The sequence below is a fragment of the Epargyreus clarus genome, unplaced genomic scaffold, assembly GCF_041222505.1.
Source record: "Epargyreus clarus isolate Ecla_fem2 unplaced genomic scaffold, WU_Ecla_fem_2.2 ptg000014l, whole genome shotgun sequence".
In the NCBI taxonomy this organism is placed as follows: Eukaryota; Metazoa; Arthropoda; class Insecta; order Lepidoptera; family Hesperiidae; genus Epargyreus; species Epargyreus clarus.
This window is the reverse complement of record NW_027332222.1, coordinates 3,421,811-3,447,123: the sequence shown is the minus strand read 5'-3', so window position 1 is coordinate 3,447,123 and position 25,313 is coordinate 3,421,811. Positions and strand designations below refer to the sequence as shown.

General features: G+C 33.4%; 2 protein-coding genes across 2 annotated transcripts in view; both read right to left on the bottom strand.

The window, feature by feature from the left end:
• Nucleotides 1-1,306: 1,306 nt before the first annotated feature.
• On the bottom strand, nt 1,307-8,760 carry LOC140747119 (uncharacterized). The gene is made up of 6 exons (XM_073079372.1): nt 8,435-8,760; nt 7,948-8,093; nt 6,571-6,631; nt 3,533-3,653; nt 2,423-2,518; nt 1,307-1,629 (listed from the first exon to the last, which is right to left on the bottom strand). Exons 1-6 carry the CDS (start codon nt 8,743-8,745, stop codon nt 1,426-1,428), a joined length of 939 nt encoding a protein of 312 aa, XP_072935473.1. The 5' UTR covers nt 8,746-8,760; the 3' UTR covers nt 1,307-1,425.
• A 7,006-nt stretch (nt 8,761-15,766) lies between these two features.
• The window catches only part of ace1 (acetylcholinesterase type 1), a 74,096-nt gene continuing 64,549 nt past the window's right edge, over nt 15,767-25,313 (bottom strand). Inside the window, exons 6-13 of the mRNA XM_073080039.1 lie at nt 25,109-25,211; nt 19,097-19,183; nt 17,994-18,126; nt 17,641-17,780; nt 17,355-17,415; nt 16,888-16,999; nt 16,620-16,715; nt 15,767-15,913 (exon numbers count right to left, since the gene is read on the bottom strand). Coding sequence (XP_072936140.1) covers nt 15,854-15,913; nt 16,620-16,715; nt 16,888-16,999; nt 17,355-17,415; nt 17,641-17,780; nt 17,994-18,126; nt 19,097-19,183; nt 25,109-25,211 — 792 coding nt within the window. The 3' untranslated portion in view covers nt 15,767-15,853. The remainder of the gene's footprint in view (nt 15,914-16,619; nt 16,716-16,887; nt 17,000-17,354; nt 17,416-17,640; nt 17,781-17,993; nt 18,127-19,096; nt 19,184-25,108; nt 25,212-25,313) is intronic.

Sequence of the window (25,313 nt, the reverse complement as noted above, 5' to 3'; positions counted from 1 at the left end):
CTATAAAAATTTAGTGGTAGCGTATGTTGTTATTTGATATCTTGTATATCCTATGTGTATATCAATTAAAATTGAAACAATATGGAGCTATATTTACTATTTAATTTAAATTATGGTGTTATTTGATACTCATTATATTAATTAAAGTGGAATAATATAGGGTCGTATTTACCACTTTATTTAAATTTAATGAACCTGCTTTTCTATAAGTAAGCCCTAAGACTGACAAGCTATGAAGCGATGGAAAATAGTCACCGGGGGCGTTGCCTGGCTGCAAAAATGTTTGTTTTTTTTATTTACTACAAATCACAATAACATACCATTCTAGGAACACTTCGGGAAGTTGGTTTCATATATTCAACTCTTCGAGTAGTATCAGATTTTCAGAAGTCGCGTAAAGTTAAATTAGTAAAATTGCAAATATATTCTTTGTGTATTGCAAATGACATTACCAAACATAGTCAGTTTCAGTTCAGATCTTTATAAAATTTATAGAAGATGTGTGAAAGCTACCAATTTTCAGTTGGCCAGCGTGATAAACCTCTCTCATTTTGTAGAGAACCGTTTCCAACGGTACGGTACATTAATGAATTGGCGATACACGGGAACAACTATACTATACATTGAAACAAGTCATCTCCTTAATATACTAATAACTACAATCCGTTTTATGTACAAAAGTCAAATATTTTCCACCTTTTATGTAATGGATAAGGCGTAGTGCGGTGTAACTTAATCAAGATTTTACGGCGAAGATGGGCCATAACAGCGCGTAATTTCAACTTTATAGGTAAATGTAACGAAATTGTACATTATGTAACGTCTTCGGGTTTCTATCACATTTAAGAATAGTGTACATTGTATAAGTATACTATTTAACTAAGAAAGGTGATTATGTACGCTCGTTATTTTTTTTTTATAATATAGGAGTAGCAGACGAGCGCAGTCCACCTGATGGTAAGTTGCTACTTCCGTCCATGAACATCGGTAATCAACCCCAGATAGGATTACATATTCCTACCTGAGGTCGGCCACAGATGTGGCGCCGTCAACCCCCACGGAAGCGCGAATGAAATTCAGCCATTAATTCACCAATCCAACTCTGAACCGCGTCCGACGTTACTTAACATTATAAGTTAGATATATAAAATCTACGAAAGCGGTGCATTGGTTCACATTATTACTGTTTAAATAAGCGTAAATCAAATTATGAAATTCTGATACTTATCTATGTATGACGCAATGCTTGGAAAGAAATACTTACCTGAACTAAAAATAATGAAGAAAAATAAAAATTCAGTTTTTGTAACCTGCTTTTTTATTTCTGAACTGTTTTAATTGATCACTGAGTTTGCATTTCTGTTAACGATTATATAACGCACTGTATAACAAACAAAATAGTTTTATATCTGTGTACATCACAAATTATCGCCCAAATTCGTTCAATCGTACAAATTTGTTTTCTCGCATATCCTTAGAATTTACTATTACATCTGGATTTGGCTGCATCCCCGAGTATTTTGAGAGAATGCCACTGTCTAAAGGTAGAATGCTGCCTACATCCATGTCATTAAGGAGCTGGTTGCCGACCTCAATCACCACCGTGTTTATTATATCTGATATGTCCTCCTGAAATAAAATAAAATTGAAAGCTCAGTCAAGTGGAAGTGTTCGTCTATGATGATAATGGGAACATAAACAAAATTACTATCGCTATACATATTTATGTCTAAAAAACTTCGATAAGTAAAATGGAAAGATACTTCACCGACTTTATAGGATGAAGCCACGAAATGCCGATTTGTCAGTTATTTTTTTAATTATTAACAGATAAAAAACATTTTTAGGAGAAAATTGTACGTATAAATAACTAATAATTAGCGTAATAAATATATAACATATATTTTAGGACTTTTTAGCACAAAGACGTAGCAAAACTACATCTACGTTGCGTAGATGTAGTTTTGCTTGTTCAAGTTGTAGTTTCAAGTCTCGAAACGATTAACCCGTTTAACATAGATAGATCACTCCTAAAATTAAAGTTAGGAGTTAGGAGGAGTTACTTCTAACTAATAATAGCAGTGTTAAACACTACTGTGATTTGGGTTGAAGAGTGTGGTAAAGGATACTTCACGCAGTCATCGCATCAAGGTTTTTGGAGCTAACTTCAGGAGGAACTATTTAGCTTAATAACAAATGTCCAGTACGGCATTCACTAAGTAATCATTAAGTAGATGCGTTTGCTTCCTTAATTTATAAAATGATCTGCCCTGAAACCCTTTGGCGACATTAAATAATAATTATTATCACTAATAATTATCCAGTTTTAAGTAACAATATAGTGAAAAAAGCGCCATCTAACGTTGTATGAAACAAGACGTATAATAAAACGCTATCTAGTAACAGAACGATGTAACTTTACCTTAAAGTACTCGGTCATCTCGGGAATGAGAATACTTAAAAACGTAGAAACAAAGTCACTGGCGGCTTGGTTGCCAAACATACCGGTAATCTCAGGCTGAAAAGAAAAAAATATCAATATTTATTGTGCCACTACTGGACATGAAAATCCCTGTCTCACAAGAAAAGATTGAAAGTGGTAGAACCCTTTGGGGTTCGACTCCGGCGGCAACACCGGCACACCTATTTCTGCCTAATAACAGTGTTAGGCGCTGCTGTGTTCCGGTTTGAAAGGTGTGGTAAGGGAGATATACTTTTCCGAGGCATTCCAGCTTAGTCCTCAATGGTAGCGGCGCATCTGTGGCTGACCTCAGGTAGGAATATCTAATCCTATCTGGGGTCGATTATAGATGTCCATGGGCGGCAGTAGCCACTTACCATCAGGTGGACTGCATGCTCGTCTGCTACTCCTATATTATAAAAAAAGAGTTTAGGCCACAATCTATCAAGCTAGTAAAGTGTGAAGACATCACACATGTTAGAGAACATTTTTTTGAAAAATCTCTGAAATGTTGTTTTCTTTACGATGTCTGTCTTCGTCGTAAAATCATATGATAACTAATTTGCAAAGGAAATAAAATCGTACAGAGATCTCAACTCGTAGTACGTGAGGCCTAATTTCTTAAGATGTGACTATTACTGTCATTAACTTCTTAGTTAAAACAAGCGATAATTAATTTCTAACATTCGTGCTTCATACCTGTACTGCTTTGGAACGCTCTGCCCGTGCATATCAGGAAGGCACCCAGTAAAGAAGTATTTAAAAAACTTGTCCGAGAGCATTTTCTTAACACCTCGTCAATATCTTAATCATCTGTATTGTTTATTTTATATAATATGTATGTTTTGTTTATATATTTTGATATATATCTGAAGTATATGTATCTATTTATGTATTTATAATAATAAATACATAATTAATTTCATGTATATATAATTAACACCTGCCTCCATTTTCTCCATTCACCAAGGGTTGACTGGCAGAGAATGCCATCAGGCATTAAATTTTGCCCTATTGTATCTGTTATTTTTATAGAGGTGCAATAAATAAATAAATAAAATAAATACCTACCTTAAACGCTTCTAAAGAGAAGTTCAGTTGGGAGCTAGTAATAGTAAGAGATATTCCGCTTATGGAAATTCTCATACCGACCACGATGTGCCCGTAAATTCTGGGGTTGATTACGTTCAATCTGAAACAAGCAGGAAATATAAAATAAAAATTAGTCGACCATATATGATTCCGGCGATGCCACAACTACAACTATTTCTGCCTAATACCAGTGTTGAGCGCTGCTGAGTTCTGGTTTGAAGGGTGTGGTAAGGGAGACATACTTTTCCGTGGTATTCCAACTTAGCCCTTAGGGGTAGCGGTGCATCTGTGGTCGTCCTCAGATGGGAATCCAATGTTATCTTAGGTTGATTGTGATGGATTCTCATGAACTACTCATGAGTAGTAGCCACTTACCATCAGGACTGCATGATCATTTGCTACTCTATATTATAAAAAAAACATTTGCCTTAATATGAAACTATGACCTTAATTACATTATTAATTACTTCTGCCTGAAACCTTTAAAACCTTCACAATAATACGTATAGTTAATAAAGTCGACTACCTAATAATTTATATAACACTAGCTGACCCGGCAAACTTTGTGCCGCCTCAAAATCTATTTATCAAATATATTTCATATAAAATATAGCCTATGTTACTCGTAGATAATGTAGTTTTCGAATGGTGAAAGAATTTTTAAAATCGGTCCAGTAGTTTTTGAGCCTATTCATTACAACCAAACAAAGTTTTCCTCTTTATAATATTAGTGTAGATTATTAGCACATAATTTGTAAGAAACAGTGGTTGATTATTTCCGATGAATGAAGAAATGTAGGAAAATTGCGTGGCTATTTATTTACTCCGGACGACCGTCTAGGGAAATTCTCACTGAAATGGCTTTCTCACTGAAATAACTTCCGCGTACCAATGTTGGTTTTTTGACAAGTGATGACAAGTAATTACGGACACAAAAACTCGTTTTACAAGAAAATTGGAGCTAAAAATGAACTGTCGTTCGGTTGGAAGACTCTAATCTTTTGTATTTTAATTTATGTTTAGGTTTTAGAGGCAGTACGAGAAAATTCGATCGGATATATCGGGGATCGGGGATACCACCTTTTTATAAAAGAACCAGCTTTTGCGTGGTGGAAAGAAATGAATGCTGCCTAACTTGCTAACGAAGCGAACAAGAATCCGGCATCAGGTAGAATCCATCATCCATATGGAATTGGTTACATATGTCCATGGACCGCAATGATGACGCATAAGTGGTGGTAGAACCCTTTGTGAAGGTGGTAGAACCCTTTGTTAGAAGGTGGTAGAACCCTTTGTGGTTTGACTCCGGCGGCACCACCGCCACACTTATTTCTACCTAATAACAGCAGTGTTAGGCGCTGCTGTGTTCCGGTTTGAAGGGTTGGTAAGGGAGAGAGACTTTTCCGAGGGGTTCCAGCTAAGTTCTCAGGGGTAGCGGCGCATCTGTGGCCGACCTCAGGTAGGAATATCTAATCCTATCTGGGCTTGATTACAGATGTCCATGGGCGGCAGTAGCTTACCATCAGGTGGACTGCATGCTCGTCTGCTCCTCTTATATAATAAAAAAAAGTGCAAAAAAAATGCATGATTGTACATAATTTAAACATCTCCATGATTTAGTAAAGACCTACAATTAATGTATTATTACAATGAGCTAATTAATTATTAATTTCACTCTATCCATTTCATATCTACCATACAGCGGCTTTTTTTATGAAAATTAAAATACATTTTTAAGAACCATTTGAATGTTCACATCCACAAAAATCTTTAGAATACACGAATGATTCTCTTTAAAGGGAAATAACATCTTAACCCCAACCTAACCTAATCTTACCAAATCCTAAAGGAAAAAGTAAAAAAAAAGTCGTGTACATTTAGTAGAATGTGTTCATTTCCTTGCATCAGACAAGCGCCAAGGGAAATCCCGTGTTGAGAACGTGGACTTGTATTTCCCAGTAAATCATACTAGAAATACAACTACATACATAGACATATTGGGGTAAAAGCTAAGCGGCAATTGCTTGACGACAATGGTCATATTTGTTAAAGGTTTTTTAAAATATATAAGTAGCAAATGAACGTGGACACCTACGGTGGGCAGGACATGTTGAAAGAATGAGTGAAATGAGAGTACCCACACGTCTACTAAATGGTAAACCAAATGGGCGAAGAAATCGTGGAAGGCCAAAACTCAGGTGGCTAGATGGAGTTGAACAGGACCTGAAGACTCTGGGTGTGACGAAGTGGAAAGAGAGAGCCAGAATAGACCAGACTGGAGACATATTCTGGCCAAAACCCACGCGTGGCTGCAGCACCTTAGATGATGATGATGATGAGGAAATTAACGTGAAGTCCATCTTATGGTAAGTGGCTACTGTCACCCATGGACATCTCGACCCTACATAAGGTTAGATTCCTACCTGAGATCGGCCGTTGCATTGCTACCCCCGAGGACTAAGTTGGAACGCCTCAAATAAGTATGCCTCCCTTAGCCACACCCAGCAAAGCAGAAAACAGCAGCGCTTAACACTGCAGTTATCAGGTAGAAAGTTGTGGCAGTTTCATCTCAGCAGTCGATCCACAAAGGATTTAAATATTTATTTTGCATATGTAAGTGTCGCGAAAAACTATGTTGAAACTGAGGTGGAGGGGAGAAACCGTTGACAAGTACTAGTGGTAGATTAATCTATCTACCCTAAGTCTAGTTCGTTTTTCTTTTCTAGGTTTTACATCACGACACACAACACTAACAATATCCTTATGCACCGTACTTTGCACTATTTGTGACTTGCATAAACTAATCACAGTTTTTTGTTAACCACTGTCAGTTTCGCTGTGACCACGATCCATGCCACTGGGTCGAAATATCGGCAATAAAAACGCATATAGTGAGTACCCGTTACATAATAAAATGTCTCAATTCCGCGATAATTTTAGTCAAAATCATAAACTATGTTTTCACCACACCGAAGTACATATATATGAAATATTGTAATTAAGACATATGTACTTACTTCATTTCTCCTGTTCCAAAAACGACACCACCGAATATGTTTACTAACATATCGTATGCACCTGAAAACATTTAATTTTATTTTTTTATTGTTTATTTAATATTAATATACAATAGAGTAAGTATGTTATATTGCCTCATTTAGGAATCCGTTTATAAGTAGGTCAGTAGTTAGATGACAAATAACTTCTTTGTCAACTCACTTCGGAAATCCGGGTTGTATTGTTATTGTTGCACTTAAAATAGTTCCAAACAATTGAAGTGTACTGCAAAGGTCTTCGACACATTATCTCTAAGTGGCTCTTCTTAATTATAGTATCCACTCATTTTATTACATATTATTATGTAACAAGATACGTATATTATCGTTTCTACACTCACAGCACCACACTAGGATTCCCTGTGTCGTGGGTGCTATGGACACACAGAGACAAATATACAAATACCCAAACCCAGACAGAAACCTAAAGGACAATGCCCATGAAAGTATGGACCGCCGTCCAGAGTTGCATCAAATTGAAACTTGTTGTAGACGATGTATAATTAACCAAATACTACCACCAATAATTATTTTTTAGATCAGCACCCGGGTTCTGAAGTTATTTACCGAAATGTTACATAACCTCAAAATCGAAATATCCGACGATAGATTAATTGTCGGTTTTAACTGATAGTAAGTACCTATAATGTAGTTCGATTAACATATTCCATTTACTTTTAAAGGTAGTAGGTAAAAAAACCTAAAATAATCCTAAAAACCTAAAATAATGAATTCCGAGTAAAAATATCGCCATTTTAATTTTTAAGATTTCGTCTTATTTTATCTTAAATGAAATGAATCCCCTGTTCAAAGAAACTATTCTAATCGACAAATTATGTAAAAAAATCAAAAAATAATTTTAATATTACTTTCATTTTGACGCATGAGAAAAATTAGTACCAAGAATGGGCATTCTCCTTTATCATTTTCAAATCTATCTGACCGCGGATCGAACTCGGTACAATGCGCGTCAGACCGGTATGATGACCGCTCCGCTACGCGGGTTCTGAATATAGTAGTAGGTAGAATCGTAGAATAAGTATGATTCCACCGGAGAGGCTGGAGAGCCTAGTAGTTTGGACTCGGCTTCTCATTCAGGAGTCCCAGGTTCAAAACCTAGGCACGCGCCTCAGATTTCTTAAAATTATGTGGTTATTCGAAATTAATTATCACTTGCGATAACGGTAAAGAAAAACATCATGAGAAAGTATACACACCAGAGAGCTCTTGACGAAATTGTCTAAGACCTAACCTTTCCCTTCCACTCTGAGAGACCCGTGCCCAGCAGTAGGATAATAATGAGTTGATGAGGAATCTTAAGCTTAAAGTATTACTTACCCGTTTGAACATCCAGACTAGGGATTCTTCCATCAAGCGTGATCCTGTATCTCTGAGGGATGATAGACGCTATCGACACCGACATGTCATCAATCTCAAACTTGCCTAGATTCAATACATTTATGTCTTTGAGAGTCACGTGGGAGCTGGAAAAAAGTAACACATCTCATTATAGTTAATTAATATAGATAAAGAAAAATGTAAACAGACAGACAGATGTAAACACATAATTATAGCCGGAGGATCCAAAGATCAAGCCCGAGAACGCACCTCTAATTTTTGGAAATTTTGTACGTATTAGTAATGAATTATCAACAGTTTTAATGGTGAAGTAGATCAACCTAGATTTTAAAATTTACGTTTGAGAATCGTAAGCAAAATACTTAAGGTGTGTAAAGTCTATGGCTTAAACTTCTTTCTACTCTGAGAGGTGATAAACTCGTAGCAGTGGAACAGTAATGGGTTAACATCCATGTAAGTAGCATACTCAGGTAAATCCACGATATCCACCATATCCCCATCCAGATGCAGTTCATCCAACTCGAAAGGATCCAGCACTGGGATATCTCCAGACCCATTGAGTATCACATCCCGGACTGAGTCAATAAGACCCTGCACCAGATCTTCCAGAATCGAATTTCTTGTGGATATATCTGTAAAAGATAATAATTTAATATATTGTTTTTGTTCATAAAAACAGAACGCAATACAGTTTGTAGAAGTGTACTGCTGATTGCCCAATTTTAAATCTTTTCTATTACTTCCACCACTTAAATAGATCGGATTAGAATAAGACATGGGCTTTTTTCGTATCGATTAAACTTAATCTTAGAATAAGCAGTACTTTGTTGTTTAATATTATTTGTTTTTATTGATTATTTTGTCCCTAAAAAGATATTATTTATAAAAATAAATATAGCATTATTTTGAAATCTTTTTAAAAATAGTTAATGTGCCTTATATTTAAAAGTACCATAAAATGTCAATGTTACTTGTAGATGGTACTGGTGGACCAAGGTTGCCCCTAACTATCTTAGGATAAAGGTCTTAGAATAAATCATAATCATGCAGATTACAACATATGAATATCTTTAACCTTACGTAGTGAGAAACTGGTGTCTATTGTAGGTACGAAATACCTAAATAACAGGTCACCAGTGCCCTTCCGTGGAAAACTATGCTGCAAATGACCGTATTATAATAATAATAATAATTTCATTTATTTAAAACAATTGCAGCACACAGTACAATTTTAAAACTAAATATACAAAGATGAAACTCAAAAAATACATTGAAAAAAAAGGACACAAACACAAAAACAAAAATTAAAATTAAAAATAAGTTAACAATACAATCAAAAGGGAAAAACAAAACAAAGACGGTTATAATAACCTAGTGTTGTTAAAATACTACGCGCTGTAACAATCGCGAAAGGGAACAAACTCAGCATTATGCCATGAGCGGTTAAAAACACCTAACCACATGATGACATCGAGATTGGGTTTCACAATATTAACAATAATCTAAATATTATTAAAACGTGGTCACATAATTTTGGTCTCAGTGTGAATCCTGCTAAATGTCAGGCGATTGTTATTGGTAGTTCGCGTCAACTTTGCAAATTAAATTTAAACGTGGTCTCGCCTGTCACTCTTGACAATAATGTTATCCCTTTTTCATCAGTGGTTAAAAACTTAGGTCTTTTTATGGATTCAACTTTAAACTGGAACGCTAATGTTAATAAAATTATTCGGAAGGTCTACGCAACGCTGCGCTCACCGTTGTAGGAACTTTTTACCCGTTTCGACCAAGACGTATCTTATGCAATCTCTAATCCTTCCCATCATTGATTATGCTGATGTGTGTTACGCTGACATTAACGAAGATCTTCTTACCAAACTTGAACGTCTTGTTAACCATTCCATACGTTTCATATTTTGTCTACGCAAATTCGACCATATCTCCTCTTTTCGTCGCCAGCTCCGTTGGCTCCCTATTCGTGAACATAAACAATTACATTTACTTAATTCTCTTTTCACAGTCCTTTTTGACCCTGTCGCTCCAGAATACTTGAAATCTAAATTTCATTATCTGTGTGATTTCCACGAGCGGGAGCTTCGTTCCTCTAACCTCGTGCTCTGTCTTTACCTCTTCATCGGTCTGGGCTTTTCTCTAATTCTTTCACGCTCCAATCAGCGCGGCATTGGAATGCTCTTCCTGAGGAACTTAGAAAAATGTGCTCCAAATACACTTTTAAAAAGAATGTTTTGCTCACTATTGTAATTTAGTTCATCATTAGATATGGTGAACATTTTTTCTTTATTTTCACGTAGTAATTTATTTTAAAATGTATTTACTTGTCATCTATTTATATCTTACTTCTTTTTTTCCTCTCTTTCTTTCTCACATTCTTTCTTTGTTTCATGTTCTCCTTTCTCCCTTTTTTTCATTTTATTTTATTTCCTATTTATTATTATTATCTTTTTTTAGTATAGTTTACCGCCTTCAATTTTTCTGCGCATCCCTAAGGTTGACTGGGAGATAATGCTATTTAGCATTAAGTCCGCCTTTTGTACCACATTGATTTTAACAGGGTCAATAAAGAGTAAATAAATAAACCACAGCTCTGATTTTCAGTTTGCCATGATGCCGTATGATGTTTTAAGCCGCTTCAGGCAAAAAAGGTACAACATTTGTCGTTTATATATAACAGAACCAATAACTTCGGCAACGTCCAAAACACGGAAACTCATAAACAATGGATTACTGTGAAATCCGCTCATGAAATTTCGCCACGGCAGTTTCTCCTTCAATAACCAATATTCCGTGAAGCGTAAGCCCATGTCAATTATTTCTCCCAAATTTCCAATGCTACAAAGCGTAAGTAGATTCTCTATATAATATATCTTTCCATTATATCTAATGGTATTCATGTTACCTACTCTTGCGTTTTTCATTTATGTTATTATATATAATAAAAGTGTAGCAGAGGAGCATGCAGTGCATGATGGTAAGTGGCTACTGCCGTTCATGGACATTTGTAATCTGCTCGATGCTAATCCTAGGGACTAAGCTGGAATACCCTTACCACACTTTTCAAACCATAACACAGTAGCGCTTAGACAGAAATAAGTGTGGCAGTGGTGCCGCTGGAGTCGAACCACAGAGGATTCTACCAGCTTCAACCTTACCTTTCTATACTAGTAGATCAAGCAGGAATATCAAAGTTTTAATTTTACTCTTGTGTGTTCATTGATATGCAAAATCACTAGTTAAGTAATTTAATAGACTTATCGGAAAGTTATGAGTCATACTACCATATCAAATAAATCCTATGATTCTTTAATCAACCCGATATAGAGATTATTACTAATTACTATCCCCGAAGTAAGATAAGAAATGAAGTGTTTTTAAAGAAATAGTGAACATATAAACAACATATATACGGTCGGATAGAGAAACCTCATATTTTTGAAGTCGGTTAAAAATGATATTGCTCTCCATAAAAAACAGGTTTGTATGTAGGCATATTCGCAGTATCGTTCAGTGGACAGTATTTAAATAACAAATACTCTTGACAGTTTAGTTATTTTAGATTTCCATAAAATGTCCTTTGTTATAAAAATAACAATCCAAAAACTTATCTATTCGTCAGAAGAAACTAAATTTTCTTTTTAAACTAATAAATGTAATTAAAACTTACCACTTGATAGCAAACTTTCCGGTATACGAGGGGAGTCCACAGGCACAGCTGTGGCAACACCAAGCACAGCCAGTACAACTGGCAACTTATACATGGCACACGTACCTTAAACAATTTTACGAAATTAGCCAAAAGCTAAATTAGTATGTTGAAATCAACGGACTCGACGTAAATAAATTGATGAAATATACTATTCACGTGTAGGTCGAGCAACTTTACTGTTATAGAAAGTTTCAAGATTTTTAATATATAAATGTAAATACCACCAATAAGTGAATAAAACAAAGAAAACATGTTAAAAAATGGAGACGTTAAGATGGGTCTCCTAATTCAAAATACTGTGGCCCAGATATTTGTAAGATGGGTCACAATGTAAAGCCGTTTTCGAAAAAGGGCTTTTGAAGTAGACATATAACAACCAACAATAACAACCTGTCCGCTTCTCTTTTCTCTCAATTTTAGACACGAATAAATACGTCTGTCTGCAAAGTTATTCACCTACGATGATCAATGCGCAAAGATTCCAATTTCCTTGCATTTAGAAGACTACAAATGTAAAAAAGGTCCCTTCTAAGCAAAGTCTATATACTGAAAATAAATATGCTTACCTCAATACTCCAATCAAAGAAAAAGTAATAAATGTACGTGTGTTCACTACACAAGGAAGCCGTAATTTGATAACGTTTACGTACATCGTAATAATCGTATCATATCTGTTGATTTAGGGTCGTATCCACTTTTGATTGTGTTTTGTTTTTACTTAATTGACGACACAACTGTACCCTTAGTATGATTTTTACGTTTTTACAAAATGACTGTTTTTGTTTTTGTTTACGTATTTCCCATAAATTTCCAATCAATTCTGATACAATCCGCTAGGTGCGCTGATTGAATATGTATGGACAAATACGTAAACAAATACAAAAACAGTCATTTTTGTAAAAACTTAAAAACTCATACTAAGGGATTGGATTCTTGGCTATCTATGGTATGGCTATATCGATTTTTTAATGAAATTTCAAAGAACATATACATTCACCTGTTTTCTTGCCACCCCTGGATATTGTAATCAAATAGAGGTGGTAGAACCCTCTGTGGTGCGACTCCGGTGTCATCACTACCACATCTAGTTCAGCCTCATAGCAGTGTTAAATGCTGCTGTGTGTTGGTTAGAAGGGATTCGTAAGGAAGACATACTTTTCCGAGGCATTCGAACTTTGTCCTCGGGGGTAGCGGCGCATCTGTGGTCAAGCTCAGGCAGAAATCTAATCTTACATGGCTTATATTTACATGGTAATGTAGTATAGTTTTAGGTTAATTAAGAAATTGCATGCCCACAGGGTAACTACAGAGAAATGTAAAACCGTCCAAAAACCTTGTAAACATCTGTATTATCAATAAATACTGATTACTGATTACTTATCTGGGTTTAATTATAGATGTCCATAGACAGAAGTATACATACTTATCTAAAACCACGTAAACTCTGTGTTAAAAAAAGAAAAATATCAATAAAAAATAAATCAACAAACTGACAAACATATTACTTTAGCGTAGTGCTTATTTAAGTGCGAAAGCAAATCAATAATCTCATTTTATTATCAGCTAAGTACGACGATTAAGATAAAACGATAAATAACTAATCACGTCAATGAATCCTTATATCTAACACTAACATAGCTTTTTGAAAGACTTTTACAGAAAAGACTAAGATTTTTCTAGTGTACAAATATTTTATGTACATGAGAGAATGCATGTTTCAGAAAATCCCTAAGACCTATATTTAAATATATCAGACAATTTATTTAGGAATAGTTAGGAAAAATTATGAACTTTGACTACATGTAATTCTTAAACTATTAGTTCAAATTGAATGAAATTTTAAATATACAGTGTTTTATTACAGTCCCTGAAAATTCAGGCTTCTAGCTTTGTATACAACGAAGTTACAGGACGTCAAAAATGACCTGAATTGCTTCGAGAAATGTATGGTACGGCCGTGCCGCTTTCTTTTTGGCTAGACTTGGCGGAAGCACTCCCGAGACTCCAGGGAAGTTATTTAGGAAAAGCTAATGATTTTAGTGGTAGTGGGCAGGGCATATACAAATAGTACAAGACGAAAGATGAGCTAAAACGATAACAAACTGATATCCAATAAATAAGAAACGTAAGAAAGGTAGACCATACTAGAGATGGATTGACGATATAACGTTACTGGTATATTTAAATAAATGTATTCATAGACATAGATTAAAAATAATAATATCAAAATTTAATCAAATCAAATTGGTTAGGTATTAAATGGAATTAAAATTATATTAAAACAATATTTGTAATTAATTTTTAAATATATTTTTAATGATTTAGAAATATAAGTACGTAGACTCTGTAGTTTTATTAATCGTGTAAGGGCTGCTTAAAAACACAATAATTTCTTGATAAATTTATGCTTTATTTTCAAGGTTACAAAACATTTTTACTTTTGTTAAAAAAAGAGAACTCTCGACTTCACCCCTTATTGTATGAATTATAAAGGAGGTATTTTTTTAACTGAAAATATCTTTTATTTACCTTATGAAATAAGTTGAAATTAGAAAAAAGAAAAAATGGGACTTTACATGCATTTACAAAAGAATACAACCATACTTTGTAAAAATCCAGAAAAAACATTCGTGTGTCACCGAAGCATAAATAAACTTTACATTTTCCACATTTCGTGAAAGACCGGTATTACGAGAAGTTCTGACATTTTTGTCGATTTGATTTCATCCACTCGTGGTAATGGGCCACGTTATTTGATCGAACAGAATCCAAAGGTAAGTCTTGGTGCCTTTTCGTGCCTTTTTGGAATGCAATGGTGCGAAGGATTCATTGCTGTAAGGACAAAGCAAGCTTCAAATGCATGTAAAGCCAGTGAATTTGACTTGAACGCATACGAAGCCAAAAATGGCCATTGCAAAATCAGGCCCAAAACCAAATAAAATGAAAAAAAAAACAAACACTGAAATCGAAATGATTTTATGTTCATGAATGTGCAATTAATGCATACATTTGTAGCATTTTTTACTTACCGTTTTATTGCTTTTTTCCAATAATAAAATTAGCAATAAATAACTTCACTTTAACGGTCGAAACCGCTGAACATAAATCATAATCATAACAACAAGCCATAATATATAAAATATTATATTACACTGACAGGGTAATGGAATTTAACTACAAATAATGACCACTAGTCTTACTAAAACGTGCTAAAACGTAATACAAAAAGTAGTACAAACAATACTAAAATATTTAGACTAAAATACCAAGTACACAATAAATAATCACAAACAATTAAATTACAGTAGAAATTAACAAATATTAATTATTACATACCAAATAGTCAGTACACAACAATTGATCACAAACACATATTAAAAAGTAATAAGCTTAAAAAAAGGAGGAGGTTTCTCAGTTCGACCGTATATATGTTTTTTTTTATGTTTGTTCGGGGATAACTTCGTCGTTTATGAACCGATTTCGATGATTTTTTTTTCTTGGAAAGAAGATATGTTCAAGGTGGTCCCATTATAAGGAAATTAGCGTCTGATGATGGCAGATCAGAGAAATCGAGGGGAACTTTCATAATAGAAGAGGCTACTAGTGCGTTTGTAATTTATTTCGTTGAGTATTTTTATTTATTGTATATTATATCAATATAAACGTTAGTATCTCATCACTAAAAAGGGTAAAAACATTTTTTGAACAAAATATACAATGGACTTCTTATATCCTCTAAATTTTTACACACACATAGAACTTTATAACCTATGAGCTTCAAGGATAAGTTCATATTATGTAACTTTTTATTAATCTATTCTCTCTTATAATCGTAAGGTTTAAAAAGTTTTCTTGGTAACAAATCGGGAATATCCATATTATGGGTTCATCAATAATATACATAATTATCCACGCAGCTGTATGTAAAATAAATAAAATAATCGTATTTTATAATTGAGACATTTATTTTAATACAATAGTATCAACATAACATACGTATACTTATTTATAAAAGCCTTTTAATACAGCACAAATTCATATATACAACTGTTATTATACAAAACTATAACAATTATAAATAACTTGAAGCAATAAACATATTAATGTTATTTGAATGGAATCAAATATCATCGAAATTCACAGGTACTACACAAGTGTCTTCTACAGTGCTGATTCAACGACTTGCCACGCAATCAATACGAGGAGCTCATTGATTTCGGTCTGTAACAACAAAATAAACAAATCCTTTTTAAAAATAATATCAACAACATAAAATTTTAAACTAAAAGCCCTCAAAGTCTTGCGGCTTACTTGCTACGTAACTCGTACAAAAAATCTACCTATGTAGATATAAAAGTGGGTTGCTTTCCTGTCATGCACGTTTGTGCCCGTGTGCACTTCAGATCCGCATGAGTGCCACTCGCATTCTATCGTATCGCACTTTTCTTGTAAGTGTAAGTTGTAAGTGACATGCACGCGAGACGCAGAGACTGCGGTGAGTTCATGAGTTAATGCATACATGGATGAATCACGCAGACGTAAACCCGCATGATAGGAAAAAGATCCTTAAGTCGTTAATTAAGTTGACGTTTCAAGCGCGGAAGGAGCCACAATTAGACAAGAAAGGTATAACTATACCAGATAGCTTAATGATGTTGTTCCATTGTAATCAAAGTTAGATAAATGTATCCATTTTAGATTAATATTTTTTTGTGATTGACTATGTTTCTTGCAATGCTGTGCACACCTATAATTTAAGTACATAATATATTAACTAGTTTTGTATAGTCTCTTTTTAATGCTGTTTATGTATTTAGTTGGTTTGCCATTTTTAAATAAATAAATAAATAATTCAGATCAGCTCAAATGAAATAATTAACTTAAAAGTTTACGTACATACTGAAATAGCAAAAAATGCAGAACTTACCGAGTACTCAGTTATTTTTCTGGGAATTCTTACGCCGAGGAAGCTGTTGATATATTCGGACAGGTCGTAGCCCAGGAGACTCACGTTCACATTGGACTGAAATTGTATTTTTTTTTATTACTTTGTCAGATGAAATGCTCAATAATATAATGTTAATGATCATAATTTTCCTGCACATTGTCAGCGTGGCTAACATTGGCCTTAACCATTTTCATTTTGAGACGAGTCCATCAATTTAACAGTAGAGATGATGCTGACAACTAATTACCTGAATGCCTCCAAGAGTGAAGTTAAGGCTGATGCTGCGTACGGAGATTCCAGAGATGATTCCAATGCTAATACGGATTTCACCAACAATGCGAAGCTGGGAGATGACAATGCTGCAACAAAAAGTAACCTATAATATCTAGCCAGAAAAGTTACAAAATATTTTGATTGTAATGACTTAGAAACGCTTTACGAACTGGTTAAAGTGCTGCAGATATCATCTCAAAATATTTTTAGGATCAGTTGATATCATTGCTAATTCGTCAACAAGGGTGGTACCTTATAAAGGGGAAAATCCTTCTTTTAAGAGCTCCATGTATTATTGTTTTGGAGGATATAAAACAATATGACATGGGATTACCGAAATTAATTACAATTCATCTATTCTTGGAAATCGTAATAAAAGGGTGCAAACAATTTTCTCAATGAAAAGTTTTTTTTATACTTTGACTGTGATCAATGTCTTACCTGCCGCTGGCAGATCCTACGTAGTTGTCTCCAAGCAAAGTAACATCGTAACCAGATCCTCCTGAAAGAAAAAAAGACGGTTGTGAAACTTTGAAAGAGAAAATTTATGTCACTTTAAATAATCTTATTATATTGAACATATTAAATTGACAATTTACAATGGCACTACTAAGCTTAAATCGACCTAAGTCCGCAACTACCAAAAACAAGATTTCTCGCGTTTCCCTTGGGACGCGCGTGCTGGAAAAAACACGACTAACAGTAAAAGACCCTTAATTCTACTTACTGAGAGTAATTTCGATGCTGGGAAGAGACAGGTCGAAAGTAAGCCTGTTGGTGAGAGCAGAGTAGTTCATCCTGTTGACAGCGATGTCGCTCAGGCCGGTCGCAACGAAACCGTCGACAATCGCACTGGCTGCGAAGAGCCTGTCAAAAAATATATATTTAAATTTCTCTCCTTTTGCTATTGTATATGAAAAGTTCTATATTATGTGCTCATTAAAAAATAATTATGGCATGTTCTAACGATTTCTCAAACTTAAAAACCTCCATTCATACAAGATTACAAAGCGTGAAGTCTACCAATCTATGCGCAAACATCATTCTAAGAGCAAATTCCTAACTAGCCTTATGACTTACACAGGTACAGGTAACTCGTATGCCATTGCCATATCGACATTCCACGGGTCCATATCAGCATCTTTGATACTCTGAGATAGGTCTTCAATAGCCTTAATGATCTGCCCGGTGACAAGTCGCTCTTGTTTTACCCCTGCAACAAATATTAATGATATTTTTGAAGTAATGAACCAGATATCATCGTCACCTTCATAACCTTTAATGAAATTTGGTTTGGGCTCCGACTCAACTTTCGGTTGAGTCGGAAATTCTATTTCAAGATAATTGATTACTCGAAGTTATGTATACACGAGCTTTTGCCCGCGGCTTCGCTCGCGTTACAAAGTAATATTTTCATCCCCTATTTTATCCCCTTGGGGGTAGAATCAAAATCCTTTCTTAGCGGATGCCTACGCCATAACATCTACCTGCATGCCAAATTTCAGCCCGATCCGTCCAGTGGTTTGGGCTGTGCGTTGATAGGTTACTATGTCAGTTAGTCACCTTTGAGTTATATATATTTAGATGTATTACAAATTATTATCGCTGTCTTAAATAATAAAAACATCGAGAGAACCTTCCCGTCTGAGAATTATTTTAAGTTTACTTTGTTTAAAATACGTGAATAATATTTGAAATATAGTGTACAGGGAGACGGAGAGAACAAGTCACTAGAACTTAGGCGAAAACTAAGTTTTATTAATACATCCATCCATGGATATTAACGCCATCTCTAGGATTCGCTGTAAAGTACCAAAAAAAGTTCAGGTTATCGCCATAGAGTTCACTCAGATGCTTTGTATAACAGTCACCGACTTGTTATAGTTTGTAAATGTGCCCAAAAGATGGCGCTTTCACGCTGTAATTTATGAAGATTGCTTTTGTTATTGACAATAAATAATACCTTTTGTAGTATAACATATACGATAAAATGCAATACTACACATTTATATTTTTTTTTTAAAGAAAAATCTGGGGCCTGTTCCTGATTACCTACTCTTTCTAAAGAAAAGTCTTCGAAGCCATGCTTGGTCAGTATGTGTTCAGTTCAGTATAATATACTGAGAATAGCCCTTACTCCAGCAACATGACAATAATAAGTTGATAATGAAGAAATAACTTACCAGCGAAAATCTGCAGGGCAGGGTTGGCCAGGGTGCCAACCACCATAGTGATGAGGAATATGGCGGTTCCCTTCATTTTGTGTTTTACTGTAAATTTAATTAATAACAATTAAAACTATACTCATAGAAAAGTCGAAACGCTAATAAATATTCAATCCATAAAATTTTCGTCATCCTTGAAAAGAATTAATAATTTTACAAGACTGAAAAGATTCTAATAAAACGTAGCTACAAACGCAGTAAAATTAATCTTGCGTTGGTGACTAAATTTTAAAATATCCAAAATATAGTAGTAAGAAGTTTCCAGAATACTGAAGAAACTAAAGAATTGATATTTCTTTCAGAAATAGAAATGAACACTAAACTAGACTAGTCAGAGGAATGAGCAGAAATGACTTCGATTCCAAAGCTGTTCTTGAGCTCAACTAAGAAGAAAACGAATTAAAGAGTAAGCAAACAAAAGTTACCTAAAAATTCTAGTTATATTATTATAAATAATACTCTAAATTACCAATATAATAATAACAATTTATTTTATTTCAAAATCGTTATAAATAAAACCAAAAATCTTACACAAGTGGCTTACCGTATGTGACTTGGTCCAATACTATTATAATTTCTTAAATTCGATCTGTCTTATATAGTGATTTGCGAAAAGATGAATATCAGAAAAGTGATTAATTCAATAATTAGTGCTCTGATAATAATATCTAAGTTAAATCTAAACTTATCAGCCAAAGTGATAAAATTGTGTGCCGACTAATTGTGTATTAGGGAGGCCCTATTTCGATTGTTGTTTTATTCCGCATTAAATAATTCATTTATATTTATCTTCTGACCATTTCCTCTTCCCATAAGCGAATGTTCCTTTAAACGAAATGTAACTAAATTATCCGAGGAAACGAAACTATTTGAAATTATTGTGCAATTATAGCTGTCCGTAAAAAAATATTAGCGTCTAGTACATATTTTTGAAAATTTTTCGAGTTCAATAATTTTAGAATCATACTTACCACTATCACTTTCTTATATAGCAGTAATACAATTCCAATAATATTATTCTTACTCCTATATATTCTGTGATATCCAGCCAAAAAAAATCCGTTTCCAACCTTTATACTGCTGAGTCATTTAATGCTTCAAAAATCAACTTTAATTGCCTTATCTTGATATTCCTGACTAATACTATTGTCTGTTATGATTACTATTGTATGATTAAGATGATATGTAAGTTTATAATCAACGAGTATCTATTCACGTACATTTGCTTTCTTTCATGTTTTTTCTATGTTCCTTAATCATCGATTCTTGTTTAACCCATTATGTACTTTATCTCTATCCCTATTTTTCTATCCCTGTCTATCTTTTGTACCCTTACGCTTACAGAATGCTGTACTATTTCCCTATAATTTCATGTAGTCCTTGCGTATATTGCGAGATAATTTAATTCATTCATATTATTGTGAATATAATCTTTATTGTTTTCAATACACCTGTCTACCAATAAAGTCCTTGACACCTTACATCTTTTCACTAGTCCACGTTGCAGCAACGTGTTGGAGTACGCTTCAGGTTTCCCTGAATAATAAGTCTAAGCTGTAATATATTATTATTTTCTTAGCAGCCTTAATTAATATTTTGCACGCGCGTAATAAAAAAATATACGAAAGCACGACACATATAATCTTTGCATGATAATCTCTGTACTTATCGGTTAAAATAAGAAATTATCTAAAAATATTTTATGTATCCGTGAATCATTTTTGATAAGCTTAATCGGGCAATACGTGTAGGACGCAGGTGCTGATGAACATTTTACAATGCATTGCTTCTATGTAAGAGACAGATAGCTCATCTCTTGTTAAGTGATACCCATGGTCATCTGTAATAAATCACTTTCTGCAACTTAACAAAAGATGGCGCGACTAGTATTTCTGAATCACGCTGTCTAAGTTTTTTCAATAGTTTTGACACTGAATTTGCCGGAGTAAGGTCGGTCCCTTTATTTGAGCTGACAGAAGATCTTCCTTCGTCAAAGATGTATAAAAATAGATTCCTCTGAGGTTGAACATCTGATGCTTACGGAGGTAACAATTGACAACTACAAGAAAAGTGGTTCATTCAAGCGCCCCATGTAATTTTCCTTACATCTAAAAAGTAAATTATATTTTGTTTGAATATTATACATGCCTTACTATATGGTAATAGATATAAGTACTATATATCTTTATTAATTTTGTATTATTAATACGTAATAGGTGTCCAAGAAATAAAACAAAGAAATATATACAAGCATTTTTTATTTTTATAATTAAACACAAACCTCGCAAACAATCAGTAATGCAATCATAGCACTAATATTAAACTTACTCGAAACACTATTAGAATTTAAAAAGATAACTTTAATTAACTTAGGCGATAATGCATAGGCCGTGTGCTTCGACATAGCTACCTTAGGCCACACGTGTTACATTGATTTTAAAGTATATAATATAATTATTTAAATAGCCAAGCGGAATGAAGGCGAAAATATATTCTTGTGCGTCAAACGGTACAGTCCGCAACTTTACTTCGATCCTGATAGAATTGTTTGGTTTGAACAAAAAGTGTAAACAACATGTGTATAAAGTGTAAACAAATCGTAATTAACAAAACCCGATAGTATTTTTCAAGAAATTATTATTTTTGTTCCATTGGACGGAACATTAGTTCCGTCCAATGGAACAAAAAATGAGATTTAAATTCTGCTGTTAATAGCATTTTAAATCCTCGTGTGTTCAAAACTTATCGAATGTATAACACTTATAATATACACTGAATAAAAAAAGCAATAACAGAAGCAATTAAACAACGTAATAAAACAACATCCACGTATTCTAATAGATAACAGTCGATGCTCAAATTGAAAGTAGGTATATAAGACAAAATTACAATTTAAGTGAAATGTAAATTGCAAATCTATAGAATAATTATTGTACTTTTTAAAATGCCATTTGATGTTATTAATAATTATTAATATTACTGGGATCATATTTGAAACCTTGTCATTGAGTATTGTAGACATTGATGAAATTAAAATACGATCGAATTTTTGGGACGCCTTCAAATTTATTTAAAAAAATCACAAAAAAATATGTTAAAACTTTTAGTTGTTTATTATTACGGAAGCTGATATCAATTTTGAACTGTTTTTGGCCATTTGCATAAAACCGTGCACGCCAAAGTGTCACTGACTTTTTTGCACATCCTTCGTTGCAAATGTGACTAATTGAAAAATTTATTGAATTTTCGCATAATATAGGTAATATAAAACAGAAGGAACAGTAGCAATCCCAAATAGTTAATATTTAAACAGTAACCAAATTACTTCTAATTCTAGATGCAATTTTGTTTTTAGAACGGTTAAAATTTTTGGATATGATTAGTTTGTCAGGAATTTGTAAGTTATCATTTAATACGAAATATATAAAAAGATTACACATTAGGAAATAAATATCTAAAAACAATAGAAATATATCTTAATTATACAGGATAAAATTTGAAATTAATCACAAGGTAGCTATAGATATAAGTATATCTAAAGATTTTTAACTGTTGATTATTTCTAATCTCTATTAATATAGTGATTAGAATTTTTAATTAGTCACCAATTGTTCTTACATGGCAACGGCATATGGTTATCAAATAAAAATATTATTATGTTGGTTTCACATAACCAAAACATTTAAAATCTGTGTAAATTGATATTGTTTGCTTTTCAGATATTGATTTATTTACTTAAAATTTTATTAGTAGACATTAAGTTTAAAATATAATCGAAATCTTCCTATTCATTACTTACAGAATATTTTAGCGAAAGAATCATAGTGGATACAATAATAATTATAATTGGAATATTTTAAGATTTCACAATTCATTTCATATTTTGGCACTACTCAACATTCGTTGGCCTTTCTCATATCACAATAAAGTAAGAAACGAAAATAGTGCGACTATACTAAGAAGTAACGCATTACTACATCTACTATATCCTATGTTAAGTGTTATATCAATATATATAAAAGTGAACAAGAGGCACTCTATAGGTTTATATACGCAAGTTAAAATAAGCGTAGTCCTTGAAACATCGAACGTGAAATAACATGAATACTGACACTATAATACACATACCTACTAACATTATTCGATATATATTATAAAGAGCTACATAATAAATACCTTTGCATATATTGTGTTTCTATGGATGAAACCAACTGTCATTTATATCAATATTCTCCTGCCCCGCTTCTATTCCACCCTCTTTCTTTGCCTTCTCCTAACCAACATTACCGTATTGTCACCATTATTTCCCTCACCCAGTTATATATTACTATCTTCTGTCACTATTTAATATTAGATCTTTTTTCTATAGTATCCAGTTATTTAATTCAATCATTCACCGTTCATGTTGTTTCTTAACATGACGAACAGCTCTCTTTAATAGAAGAGTTATGTTTCTTAGCTTCTTTAAGAGACTCTTACTCGTGCAATCGTACAAAAGAGACGTTACAAAAAACATCATGATGATTTGATCTCTAGGTCATCAATTCAATACTTGTACTGTATATTTGGATGGTAGACCTTTAATTATGTAATTACCAAATATAATTTCATACATAAAGAAAGTATATTCATCGTGTAGCTCTTTAATGTACAATTCGAATTTAAAGTGTATATATTTCTAACTACAAAATAGGATTAACAAAAGCCTGAGTAGATCTACGTAGAATTACATTTAGTTTTACTACATCTCATAAGGTATCGTCTTCCACAACAGGTTAAAAGTTTGATACATTACCACTTAGGCACCCGAGACCGGCCCTTTAGTCGAAATAAGACAATATAACTAAGGGCACAACGAGTCCTACTAATACTAACACACATTTATTTACATCAATGAAATTACCGATTGTCTATACTGCAGTTGTTTCAAGAGTTTTATTAGACTTATCATATTGTACTAGTAATTATACCTTAAATATCGAACAAATTGTAGAATTCCATCTAGTTTAATACCAATATTCGAAAGCTGAACCGCCGGGCACTACGTTCGCTAAGCTAGATGACGTATCAATCAGTAACGATAATGTACTAATTTTGTATACTACGCGATGGACATCCCGTCCAACATAATTATTAAAATCTTTCACATTCTGAATAAAGACATACAAATTATGAACATCAAACACATGAGATTTTAATTGTAATTGGTTTTAGTCATATATTAATATTTTTAACAATACTGCAGTTAATTGGTATATTCGATCTCCAGCTTCGTATTGTTGATGTCTCAAATTTTTGACTTTGATATCAATGAGTACCATCAGTTTGACATCATTGTCTTTTCTATTTTGATTCTTTAGATTTTTGATTTACACGATTTGATTTATAAGACACAATCGCGTAAATATGGGATATATTTTGAAATACAATAATTTTGAAAAAATGTTTGAATTGAATCTACTTAGTCTCCTACCACTATTTGTTCAGCCATATCGGTTTATTAATCGAACCGTAAATCACGTACAACTTTCTAATATTGGTCCGCTACAGAGTTGTGAAGACCTAGCTTATACTCGTAACTTACTCTAAGGCTAGAATGAACTTAAACATTTCTATGCCTTGCGTGATATGTATTGCAATAGAGGCGCATTAAAGCTAACATTTTATTTCTTTACGTCTACTCCTTTTAACATCCTCGTGAATTTCAACCGGTGTTTATCAATGACATATACGTGTTACGTTTAGTTCAATTCATTTTATTGAAACGACATTTCAAGTTTCATTCCCTTACTGTCTCGCAAATGCTTTAACCTACTTCCGAAAGATATGTTGAGACTTATCGACTATGACAAAATTATCACTACGTACTTCTATAATTTGTTATTAACAAGTGATATGTTGATGGAGGCATCACTCCTTTTAAAATAGATAGTAACATTAATTAATGAACAATAATATTACATCACCCACGTTCAATAGTGGAACTTAACATCGACAACGCTAGACAAATATTTAATGGACTTACAGAGCAATTTAACACTTGAGGTGGCTTATAACTAAAATATACATAACGCTATAATTTTACATACAAAAATAATTTAAGAAAATATACCAGACATTTATTTCACATAAATATACATTATGAGTTCCTCAAAGGGATGATCCTTTAAATATA

Excerpts from the sequence above, each read along its gene's own strand:
- LOC140747119 (XM_073079372.1), bottom strand. The coding sequence starts at position 8,745 with ATGTCTTATTCTAATCCGATCTATTTAAGTGGTGGAAGTAATAGAAAA. Across the intron at positions 6,632-7,947 it reads TAGTCTGGATGTTCAAACGG|GTGCATACGATATGTTAGTA; the intron begins GTAAGTAATACT and ends AAATGTTTTCAG. Across the intron at positions 3,654-6,570 it reads TTTGGAACAGGAGAAATGAA|ATTGAACGTAATCAACCCCA; the intron begins GTAAGTACATAT and ends TGCTTGTTTCAG.